The sequence below is a fragment of the Pelodiscus sinensis genome, chromosome 1 (genome assembly GCF_052426305.1).
Source record: "Pelodiscus sinensis isolate ZL-2025 chromosome 1, ASM5242630v1, whole genome shotgun sequence".
NCBI classification, from domain to species: Eukaryota; Metazoa; Chordata; order Testudines; family Trionychidae; genus Pelodiscus; species Pelodiscus sinensis.
In genome coordinates, this window is record NC_143052.1 from 95,455,339 (window position 1) to 95,468,035 (window position 12,697).

At 42.9% G+C, this 12,697-nt stretch overlaps 1 protein-coding gene across 2 annotated transcripts in view; it reads left to right on the top strand.

The window, feature by feature from the left end:
- Positions 1–12,697, top strand: part of MYH9 (myosin heavy chain 9) — a 99,137-nt gene that overhangs the window by 54,335 nt on the left and 32,105 nt on the right. For both annotated transcript variants that reach the window (XM_075937802.2, XM_075937811.2), the window contains exons 7-13: positions 72–135; positions 664–762; positions 2,551–2,694; positions 5,266–5,361; positions 6,593–6,711; positions 8,195–8,347; positions 11,798–11,971. In XM_075937802.2, the coding sequence (XP_075793917.1) occupies positions 72–135; positions 664–762; positions 2,551–2,694; positions 5,266–5,361; positions 6,593–6,711; positions 8,195–8,347; positions 11,798–11,971 (849 nt within the window). The remainder of the gene's footprint in view (positions 1–71; positions 136–663; positions 763–2,550; positions 2,695–5,265; positions 5,362–6,592; positions 6,712–8,194; positions 8,348–11,797; positions 11,972–12,697) is intronic.

Sequence of the window (12,697 nt, forward strand, 5' to 3'; positions counted from 1 at the left end):
GTGGAACCTATATCATTTTGCTCTAGTTGTGATAGCATAAAGTAACATTAATTTCTGCTCATCTTTCTTAGGGCAAGTTCATAAGAATCAACTTTGATGTCAATGGCTACATTGTGGGAGCCAATATTGAAACTTGTATCCTTTCTTTGGAGCCACTTAATAAAATAAATTACAGGTTGGGGGAAGTGGGAATGTTGATATCTACCTGCCTGTGTACAGCCGAATAGCATCTGCCAGCTCGAGCAATGAAGTCAGAGAGCCCTAGCTTTCAGTCAACACCTATTGCCTTAGGCTAGAGAAATCCCTGTTAAGATCCCTAGTTTTATCTGCAAGTTAAAAAAAAAAATCTTTAAAAATGGTGTACCATTTTAGAACCTATGTTGCTGCTATTATCAAGAATCTCTTCTGGATTAAATAATTCTGATGTTATGGGATAAAGTGGCATTTTAAGCTGTGACATGCTGAATGGACTTGGGATTCCACTTCTTTCAACTTTTAACCAGGGGAATGAGGAATGTGGCATGTCTTTCCTCCCTTTTATTCACAAGTCAGTCTTGCATCCTACTCTAAGGGCACTGACCCCAAATAGAACCTCTTTCTTACAATGAGATTGGAATGGGAAGTTACTTGTTAGTCTCCTTGTTCTTCCTTTATTCTGTGAAGATCTTTTGGAGAAATCACGTGCAATTCGTCAAGCCAAAGACGAGAGAACTTTTCATATCTTCTACTACCTGTTGTCCGGGGCAGGAGAGCACCTAAAGAGTGAGTACCTTGTGCTGTAACTAGGTTCCCTTTCCCCAACTGCCAAATATTTCAAACACTTGCAGTTTAGGCCTTAGTACTTCTCCTGTTCCAAATCTTGAAATTGCCTCCCACTGTTTGTTTGCTAAGCAAGACCTCTCCTTTCAGCTAGTACCTTAATCTTTCTTTTTTTTTCCTTCCTGCAGTGATACCCCTGACAATGATGGCCCCACACCCTTCCTTAGCTGAACTATTGTTCTCTGTTCAGTCTTGTCTAATATAGAGCAAGTTTAATAGAATGCATTATCTTATTATAAACCTGGTAATTAACAAAATGCAGAATAATATTTGGCACCTATGCAGCACTAGGTGTGCCCGTACTCTGCTAGCACAATACTTCAAGATATCAATATAAATTTCCTGTTAAGTAAGCAATCTAAATTTGTCATGGGAGAGGGCACACAGATTGGAGAGGTGGGGGGGGGGGGGACAAGAAAAGAACCTTCTTCATAGCATTAATAGCAGAACATACCGTTCTAGAGCTGGGTGGTGACCTCTTATAACTGGTTTCAAACCATACAGGGAACCAGAAGCTGTATGCCTTTGCCAAGGCAGTGCCTGCTCCTAATGCAAGTAGGATCCAAGAATCACTGTCTGCTTTGGCAGTATGCTGGAAGATGGGCTAGAGGGGAAAAAAACAAGTGTCTGGGCAGAAGAGTGTTCTGATCTGTAACTACAGAAGTACTGCTATAAGAGAAACTTTAACCGATCTAACCCTAAACCCTGGTTAACCCAGCAAGACTGTTCCGATTTGCTTGGGACCCCCCCCCCCCCCAAAAAAAAAACCTCTGAAGGACAGATCTTCAAAAATAATCAGGTACCCAACTTGCTTGGGTGTCTAGTCAGATTTTAGACCAGAATAACAAAATCTGTCTTGTCTTTTGTCCCTGTTAGGTATTCTTGCCTTCAGTGCTGATGGTTTGGCAGGAGAGGGAATGTTTGGGAACAATGTTTTGGTTGTGGGCTTTTTAAAAAAATGGGAACTAGCAAATGTTAAAATCAAGACTGCAGATGGTCATAAATGATTTTGTTGGAAGCTTGTTCAAAGCAGTTTACAGGCAGTCCCCGGGTTATGTACAAGATAGGGACTGTAGGTTTGTTCTTAAGTTGAATCTGTATGTAGGTCAGAACTGGTGTCCAGATTCAGCCGCTGCTGAAACTGACCAGCGGCTGACTACAGGAAGCCCGAGGCAGAGTTGCTCTGCCCCGGGCTTCCTGGAATCAGCCGCTGGTCAGTTTCAACAGGCTGAATCTGGACGCCAGTTCCGACTTGCATACAGATTCAACTTAAGAACCCCAGGTGTCCCCAAGTAAGCTGCTCCTGAAACTGATCAGCGGCTGATTCCAGGAAGCCCGGGGCAGAGCAACTCTGCCTCGGGCTTCCTGTAGTCAGCACTGGTCAGTTTCAGCAGCGGCTGACTTGGACGCCTGGGGCAGAGCAGCTTGGGTGCGCCCCCCCCCCCCCAGCAGACCAGGGAGACGCGGAGCAGCTTTTCTCGCCCTGGAGGACGCGAGCGGCGGGACCGCGGTGTGGCGCATCTGGGCATCCTGCTGCTCCTGTCCTCCGGGGCGAGAAAAACCCTGTTCGTAACTGCGGATTCGACAAGTCGGATCCGTGTAACTCGGGGACTGCCTGTATTCATTTTGGTAGCTCCAGGAAAGCATATACCCTCAGCTGCTTCAAAGAATGCTAGCTTGTTACCTATAATGAAGGCTACAATAATTCCTTGTATCTTCCTCTCCCTTAAGCTGATCTGCTGTTGGAGCCTTACAACAAGTACAGATTTCTTTCAAATGGGCATGTTACGATTCCGGGTCAACAAGACAAGGATATGTTTCAGGAGACCATGGAGGCAATGAAGATCATGAGCATCCCAGATGAGGAGCAGATAGGTAGGGATCCTGTGAAGTGCTTGGAAATGCATGGGAAAGGATTTACAAATGGAACAATCTGGTCATATTCAAAACAAATCAGGGGAAGGCAGCCTCTGGTATATCATGTTTCACAAGCCAATTAGTGATACCTGAGAAGCAAGCAACCTGCTGGTGGTATGGCAGTGGCCCATCTCAAAATTCACCACCATAGCTTTAGTTAATGCAGAATGAAGCATGTCACTGTACACAAATTGCCATGTCCTGTGCTTGTTACTTATCTGGAGTGCTACATATAGTGCTTTATCTCTAAAGCTCATGTTAGGCACCTGTCATGATGTTATCTCTACAATTTCCTGTCTTCCAGAGCTAGTACTTGTCCTTCTATGAGATGTACAGCAAGACACTTGTTCACTCTACATTTCTCAAGTCGGACTCTTTATAGGGGTATTTATGCCACAAATAGCTGCAATTCCTTAGTTTTGAACAGTGGTAAAAAAAAAAGCACCTCTATCCAGCTTACTGCATAGCTTGCTAACCCAAAAGTGTCCAACATCTAGACACTACAGCAATAGGATTTTAAGGCACCTTCTGAAAGAGCTCTTTTTTCTCCATCTAGTTTCTAGGACTGGCCAAAATTCAGTTGTTTTGTCTTCTCCCTAGAGTTTCAAACCTCTCAATTTAATATTCTTTGTTTGTTTGTCTTAGACTAAATCCTCCTCCAGGTCCTGAATCAGTCAAGGAGGCTGGAACCAATGTGTGGGTGAAAAGACGCCTCGGCATTGAGGCCTAGTTAAGGATTTGGCTACTTAATGTATGGTGAAAGAGACCTCATGTCCACTTTTTAATTATGTGCTAGGACACATGTTTACTGGCAAATGGGAGTGGTTCCAATAGCTCATTTGCAGAGATGCACAGAATGCTTTTTCCTCTCTGTTCCGGGTGTGAAATACATTAAATGTTCTCTTTGGATTATGAGAGGCTTACATGTCACAGCTGGCTTGTTTATTTGGTTTGGATACAAATTCTAAACACTCTAACCATCTTTTTAGATGAGACAGTATAAAAGTAAGCTTTCTGTATGAGTGCCAGGTTTACAGATTCAGTCATTGGGTTGTCCGATTTCATATCATGTCAGTGGGTGCACTTGTGCTGCTTTCCTGTCAGACCTGAAATATCTGTGGAGGCTTTAATTGTGAACTAGAGATACTATAAACCAGCTAGTGCTATCATAGGTAGAAGGGGAGACCACTGGAAGAGGAAGTAGATTGACCTATTAGTAGCGAATTCTAGTTCCCTGTAAGTAACTTGTTGTTCAGTGAGACTTGAAGTAAATATCACTTTTTTCCCCCCCAATATTGAAATGTCTCGCTCTGTTCTGTTGCTGACTCTCTCTTTAAAGGGCTAAGCCGGTGCTCGAGTGTGTAGTCCACAGTGGCATAGTTACTTCTGTGGACATCCTGATACTGCACATATGCCTCACTACACATGTTCCGCCAAATGAAACCCTTATGGTGCTTGTGTCAGAGTGGTGAGAGTGAGCTGAATGAAAAGAACAAAGACCTGCTTAACCTTAATGGGCGCACACTCTAATTCTGGTGTAGCTTTGCCCTTCAGTTTTTTCCTTTCAATTATTATTACACAGTCTCGAAATGTTCATACTGATAATCTGATACCTGAGGTGAACAGAAAAGAGAATGCTGCTCATACCTGCTGTGATGGGTTAAGTTTGCTTTATCAGTGAAAGAGAGAGATGCATTCCCCCCCCCCCCCCCCGGTAACAATTATTTTTATTTACACTGGGCTTGATAAACAAGTGCTTTTATTTAGTATAAAAAGTAGGATTTCAGTGATTGCAAGTGAAAACACAGATCAAAGCAAGTTACTAAGCCAAAATTATCAAAACACACCGGCTAATTCTAATATACTAAAACTTGCTACATTCAATTTCTTACTGTGAACAGTTCTAATCTTATTTCACAAGTTAAGCAGGCGCCTAGTTCGGGCCCCATCCTTTCTCCTGTTCAGGCTTGGATGTTTCCAGTAAGCATCTTAGGTGATAAATCAGGGATCTTCTCTCATCTGGTGATTCCCCTGTTATTTTGTTCCCCACTTTATATCCTCTTTGCCCAAGGCAGGAATTCTTTGTATTCAGTTTAAACTTTCAGCAACAGATTGCCTAGCCACATGTCTTTGTAGGACCAACCACAGTTTGGGCTTACATTAAAAAAAACTAAACCAGAAACTTGATGATCAAGTCAATGACATGTGAATGAAGTATCACTATCTGGACTAAAACAGGTTTCCTTAATATTAATAACTTAATATTCCTAACATCATATACCAGAAGAGATACATGCACAGAAATAAGATACACATATTCAGCAGATTACAGCTTTTAAAAGGACCTGTTACACCACCTGTTTTGCATAAGTGTCTGTTATGCAAATTCATATTCTTTAAGCCCATTTTCAGAGCATGAGGGGGGGGGGGGGAGGCTGTGACACCTGCATTACATGTGTTGCTAATATGCTATTTTAATTTTCTAAATCCGACGTTTTAGTGACCTGACCTTTCTTTGTTCTATAAAAGGTCTGTTGAAAGTAATCTCTGGTGTTCTTCAGCTTGGCAACATAGTCTTCAAGAAAGAGCGCAACACAGATCAAGCCTCTATGCCAGATAATACAGGTAACTACACCCACACGAACAATCAGTGCTTCCTCTTGATGTGCACTTATCACTTACACAAGGGATAAGGGATCGTATTTTATAAAGCTCCATGCTTTAATAAAACATAGGTGTACAAATCATTTTATTCAGTGCTGAATTTCAGATATTTTTTAGCAGGAAGAGTCAATGTTCTTATGGTGGCATTGGCCAGGAAGTGAATATGGCAACTAGTTGAAACTGGATTGTATTACTAGCTTGTGGACTGAGTGTGTGCAGCTCTGGTGAGATGTATGAGAGCACCTGTTAAAACCTATTCTCAGCTTAAATTGTGAATTTTATGGAACCCTGAGAGGATTGCAGGAGTTTTTTCTGGTCTTGGAATTTTAAGAGGCCAATAGACAGTAGGCTGCTGAGGATCTTAAAAATGGCCTTTGGATTATACCTTAGCCGTTATATCACTATTTATTTAGCAAATCTATTTAAAATGCTAGCCTTTTAGATAGGAAAGGAGACTCACCAGATGAAACATTTCTACGCTGATTATAGTTGCCCAAAGACACCATTCAACCAGTGCAGATAGTTGAAATATATATAAGGAATCCCTGCTAATCAGTCTGTTTGGATACATCTTCAGATTGGGTTCAGGATGTTTACTTGATGGTGCTTATGTGCCACTAGGCTCCTTGTTTCTCAATACCACCTAAAATTTACCCTTCTATTTCCTAAAGCAATTTAACACACAGTCTAGGGATATAAAATCTTGTTAAATTGGCTAATTGGTTAAACAGACTGTTTAAGGGGGCAGGGAAGCTAACTAGTTAATCAGTTGTCTCCTCCCCCTCGCAGTTAGGGGTTACATCCACCAGGAGCAGCCCCTGCCTGTGGTGGGCCAGGATGCCCCACAAGCAGGGGCTGCTCTTGAGTCCCAGCTGGAGCAGGCCTGCTGGAAGCAGGGGCTGCTCTGGAGCAACCCCTGATCACAGCAGTCTCTCTCTGGAGCTGGAGCAGCCCCTTGACCAGCCCTCACTGGTTAAATCTTCACATCCCTAACGTGCTCCTTTTTGTTCTTAGATCTTTTCCTTGATTGTCTCATTAACCTGTTGTTCAGTTAAATGCCAGCATCGAATAGTTCTTGATTTTAACAAGTAGATTGCTGGCAATATCTTTCTCCTTTGTCACTTGCCTGTGAAGCAAAAGGAGCGTTAATCTTAAGGTGAACATTTTTTTTTCTTCCTCTTTTCCTTTCTAGCTGCTCAGAAAGTGTCCCACCTTTTGGGTATCAATGTGACAGACTTCACCAGGGGAATCCTCACCCCACGTATCAAGGTGGGACGAGACTACGTCCAGAAAGCTCAGACAAAAGAACAGGTATGTATTCTGCAGAAGTGAGTGAGCCCTAGTGACTGTAGCAGCATGGCACTAAGATGAACATAGGCTATGGAAATCTTTAGTGCCTTAGATAGCATCTTAATTGACAGATATAATTACAACCAAATGTGCAAGCAGTTTCCACACTACATTGTTTAAGTACTTGCCTCTGAGATTTATGTAAGTGGTGGCGGTACAGAATGAGGTGGCTCTTATTTCTTATGCATATTGACAGGGCAGCCTGTGATAAGGAAATGCAAATCTAGCAATTGACAGTCTTGCTAGGAAGTGAATAAAAAACTGTCATGGGGCAGTTGGCCTCCACGGAAACTCCTTGTGGCCTGCCATGAATACTGGTCATCCTACCTCAGTTTTCTCCATCTGGCAAGGACTGGTAATCCATTTAGATGATAGTCCCAAGTATAACATTAACAAAAAGGGTGTTCTTCCCTCTTGGGCTTAGTTCTTTCCCATTCTTTTTCAGAGCTCCGATTCTCAGGACTTGTTCACTCTTGCAGTGCCAATCACATGAGCAAGCCAGATTCCCTCCTGGAACTATCCTCAATCCTCTTCCAGACTGTTTGAGAGTTATCTTTTTCTAGGCCTAATAGAGGAGCCAGTTCTACCTCTCCCATCTGAGTTCTCCGAGCCTTTTATAGATGCACTTAGCTGGGAAAGGGGCAAGAGGTAACAATTAAATGGGGCTAACTGTTTCCCAGCCCTGTGAAGGGCCCATCAGCCTATAACATGGCACTTCCTACACATTAGATGCAAAAATGGTGAGGTTCATGCTCCAACCTCAGTGTTGACAAATGCCCTGTGGGATCCTTGAGTCTGCAGAAATTTAGTTGTAAAATGAAGCAGATCACTCTGGACCTCTGTCTTAGCTATATGTGGTAATTGACCTAGAAACAGGCTGCTTCCTGCCAAAGGACTGCACTCAGTGTAAGATCACTTTCCAAATTGCCATATGATGAACACTTACTTCATTGTGGTCTCTGCTATAAAAATGTCCCCTTTAGTGGTGTGGCAAGAAGGAAGAATGCTTGATCAGATTCTAGTAACAGCCTTGGATGCAGGAATTTGTCCTTCCAGGAATTGAGAAAACACAAGTCTGATTCCATAAATACCAATTTATTATAGGCTGCACTAGAGAATGTTCTTTTATGGAACTCTAAAAGGTCACCATGGTACAGACATTGACCTTTATGAGAGGAATAGATAGAATTTCCCCTTTGGAATGCCTGGTATTGGCTGCTGCAAGATGCTGGAATTGGTAATTGTTGGATCTGATCTGGTATGGCAAGTCCCATTGTTAATTGAGTCCACCCTGCTCATCTGGAAGAGTCTGTAAAATGATTGACTCATTCACAGTGATAGCCAGGCCACTGACTTCTATTGGGGTCTCCAATGTGTCTGATTCCTGAGATGCTTAGTTTTGGATTATAGCATAACTCTTGTTTCTATTTTCCTTCCTACTTAGGCTGACTTTGCCATCGAGGCACTGGCCAAAGCCACTTATGAACGTATGTTCCGTTGGTTGGTGATGCGCATCAACAAGGCCCTGGATAAGACCAAAAGGCAGGGGGCATCCTTCATAGGAATCCTTGACATTGCTGGCTTTGAGATTTTTGAAGTAAGGAGCTGTTCTATTCCTGGATTTAATGCAGCATCTTTCTATATCAGCAGAATATTGCTGAGGTCTGGGGAAAAACAGATTCTCCCCTTTGAACTGGACTTCCTTAGTTGGACAGTGGGGTACTCCATTACATGGGCAGTAGTATCTAGGTGTTATTTCAAAAGGTTGCACTCTTTGATATTTTAAATTAGCTGAAAATATTGAAACTACCTATAGTATATTCTGAGGCTATCCTCATTTCTGGAGTGTGTATTGTGGATATTGCAGTAAGCACTTGTGTGGTTCTGTATCTCTTGATTTTTCTCTTGACTTTTGGAGGGTCTTCTGCAATATGGAATTTGAGGTCCTGTCAACCTAAATGTTTTGAAGTTGACTTAAAATGTTTCAAAACACTAAAGGGAGGATGCATGGAAGTTTTTCCAAAAGATGCTTTAGAGATTTAGGGCAAATTCTATAGCTTGTTCTATGGGAGGTTTGACTGGATGATTACAATGTGAAATGATAATCAGTGGGATACAGTAATACCAGGGCACAAAATATATCAAAAGGACTGAGTAGGTCACGCTGGTGGGTGTGGCACTTTATGTGAAAGGAAAGCATAGAGTTAATTTAAACATTTGTAATACAGTTGGGTTCATTTAAGAATCTTTATGGGGATAGTAATTCCATGCTTGACTAGCAAGAATATAGCAATAGGTAATATTACCAACCATCTGATCAGGTTGGCGATAGACTCTGAAATGCATAGAGCTTAGAGACTCTATAAAAACTCAATAATGGGGGATTTCAGCTATCCCCACATTGACTGCATAAATGACACTTCAGGACAAGATACAGATAGTCTTTCCACACTTTAAATGATTTTTTGAGCAGTTAGTACTGAAACCTTGTAAGAAGAGTCAGTTCTTGATTTAGTCCTCAGTGGAGTACAGGATAGGGATGTTAGCCATTATTCCACTATCTCATAGGCAAATGCTTATCAGATAGTTGAGTAGCCACCCGACTAGTTGCTTCCCTCCCCCTTGCTGCCTCTATCAGAGAGAGGCAGTAAGGGGGGGAGGAGCAGGAGCTGGTACTTGGGAACTGCTTAAAGCCAGTTCCCCCCCCCCAACACCATCTTTGCATGGGGGCAGGGGAGGCAGACACACAGTGGGGAAACAGTGTGAATGGGGACTCCTTCAGTCTGCACTGGTGCTGGTTCCAGCTGCCAGCACTTCTAATTTTTAAATGTACAAGAGCCCCCCCAGGGATTTGAGCAGGTGATTCAAGCAGTCCCCACTCACCCCATGCTCTCTGCAGTGCTCCCCTTTCTGCCGCTATGAGAGCCAGAGGGGCGGGGGGGGAGGGGGACGGAGAGAACGGGACAGGACAGACACTGGAACTGGTGCTGAGGGAAGTACCAAGCAGCTCCTGTTCATGGCAGCCAGCGCTGGCCATGAGTACAGGCTGATCCAGTGCCATCCCCTGTTTGTGGCGGACATGGCTGGCCACTGACAGGGGATGCTGAACGTAGCGCAAGCTGGGACTGAGCAGTCCCAGCACAAGCTGATCACTGCGCCTCTGCATTTTAAATGTTGTAAGAGCCCAGTGGCTCTTACTATGTTTAAAATGCAGAGCAGCAGCATGGGTGACTCCGGAGCTGGCTCCTGGAGAGACCTCCACTGCCACTTTGCACAGCAGCACTTATCGATTTAATTGTATAGTTAATACAAATTGTATCGACTATATGATTAGTCAGATAATTGCACTTTAACATCCTTAGTATAGGATCTGGTTCAAGAAATGAATATAGCTGAATTGCTTGTTAAACTTATGTTATGGTCACATTAACATCTGAGAAGGGGTGGATACCAAAGCAACCCAACATGGTAGTGTTTAATTTCTGAGGGGGGAACTAAATTGAAATAAAGAAGTTAAGCAGAAATTAAAAGATAGTGCCAAATGTGAAATCCCTGCAAGATGCATGGAAACTTCTTAAAGACTCCATAATAGCAGCTCGGTTTAAATGTATACCCCACATTAAAAAACATAAGAGGACAAAAAAGTATTATGGTGGTTAAATGGCAAAGTACAAGAAGCAGGGGCAAAAAACCATCCTGTAGAAAATGGAAGTTAAATCCTATTGAGTAAAATAGGAGCCTAAACTCTGATAAGGGAAATGTAAAAATCTAACTTTGTTGACCTTCCTCATTATAAGAGTTAACCAAAGGACACCTCTTTCCCCCTGCCCCCCCCAAAAAAACCCAAACACCCAACATAAGTATATGAGGAAGTGTTTACTCGTAACACAAGAACTAGGAGTCATCAAATGAAACAGGCAGCAGATTTAAAACAAAAGGAAGTATTTCTTCACTCAGTGCGCAGTTGATCTGTGGAACCCTTTGACAGAGGATGTTATGAAAGCCAAAACTGTAACAGGGTTCAAAAGAACTAGATAAATTCATAGAGCATAGGTCCATCAGTGGCTATTGGGATGGGCAGGGGTGGTTTCTCTAGCTTGTGTGCCAGAAGCTGGGAATGGGCGACAGAGGATGAAATATTTGATTGCCTGTTCTGCCCATTCCTTCTGCAACACATGACATTGGCCACTCTCAGAAGACAGGATACTTTATTAGATTATCTGAGTATGGCCAGTCTTGCATTATGTCCAGTCTGGCCCTAAGTTCTATGAAATGCCTCTAAACATTTCTTAGAAGTGAGGGAGAGTGGGTCAGATGCAAACATCAGCCATTTTGTGGCCTATGTGCATTCCTACCTGTCAGCATGGAGATAAGGTATCCAATTCCAGAATTTCTTCCTAAGCTATTCAGAAGCCTCTATAGGGTGAAGAAAACACTCTCCCACATTATCCAGTGCTTCCCTGGGTTTCCAGTGCTCTTAGAGCAAAGATTTGGTGGAGAGAAGCAGGAGAGGAGGAAAGAGTCTAGGCTCCCATTATTCCCCAGATCTATTAAGGGAACTCTCTGGCTTTGAGGCTGTAGGAAAAGGGGAGACTCTTCTGCTGTAATCTGGGACCAGGAAAGTTAAACTGCAGCATTGTAGAATATGTGATGCTCTTTGGGGGAGGAGGGGAGAGCTAGCTCAGTGGTTTGAGCATTGGCCTGCTAAACCCAGAGTTGTGAGTTCAGTCCTTTGGGGGGGGGGGCATTTAGGGATCTGGGGCAAGTCTGTCAGGGATGGTACCTGGTCCTGCCATGAGGGCAGGGGACTGGACTCAATGACCTACCAAGGTCCCTTCCAGCTCTGAGATAGATAGGTATATCTCCACTTCCAGTTATACATGCGGCTGCTACCAAATGTAGAGAGCACAGAATATTTTGTCTAATTTGTCTCAACCTATAGAAGTGATCCTAAGTGTTTAAATTAAAACTGTAAGTAAATCTTCTAACAAAGATGGCAACTTGAAAGGTCACTTAACTTCTCCCTTTTTTTCCCCCTCCCTATTAGCTGAACTCATTTGAACAGCTGTGCATTAACTACACAAATGAGAAGTTGCAGCAGCTCTTCAATCACACAATGTTCATTCTGGAGCAAGAGGAGTACCAGCGGGAGGGCATAGAATGGAACTTTATTGACTTTGGCCTAGACCTACAACCCTGCATCGAGCTCATTGAGAAGCCGGTAAAAAACAACAACTTGTACATACTTTCTGAGCAGCAAGAAGAGTCTGCAATGCATACTTTTTGCATTCTGTGCTATTATGCATACAGCCTCTTGGAAGAGGTTGGAGACTGGTTTCCAGTTCAAAACAAGTGATTTTGCTTAGTTGTTAACATGGACGCTTCTTTTAATCTTACTTCCGAATATCAGATGTACTGGTACCTGTTGCTAAATTAATGTTCGCATGAATAGGTCGCTTATCCAACCACTTCGGCTTTGTACATAAGGAGTTGCATATTGCTAGATTCAGAAGTGGGCTACTTCCTAACTGATGGTAGCTTTCTCAGTCATCTGAAACCATGGTAGTAAGCAGCATCCTTTTATTTGGGTCTCTTCCCAGCTAATCAACATGATAGATGAGTAAATTTCCTAGTTCCTACAACATTAAGGATTGCTTTGTGAAATCCCCTGCAATAACCTTCTGTATTTTAATGCTTTTTCTACACTTGTAAGGAGAGCGGTGGCCACATAGATTGTGGGGGAGGGCAATGCAGGATGCCTGATGCCAGCAGCAGGTGATGGGCTTGAGAACCCGTGGCGGAAGACCTCCCCTGGTCTAGCAAATTCTCTCATTCAGGACCAGTCAGGTCCCAGTGGTGCCAGACCAATGAGGTCCAACCTGTATCTTTCTTTCAGATATGTTTTAAATATTGGCAGTAGGGATGATATTTTGGTATATCTCACTTG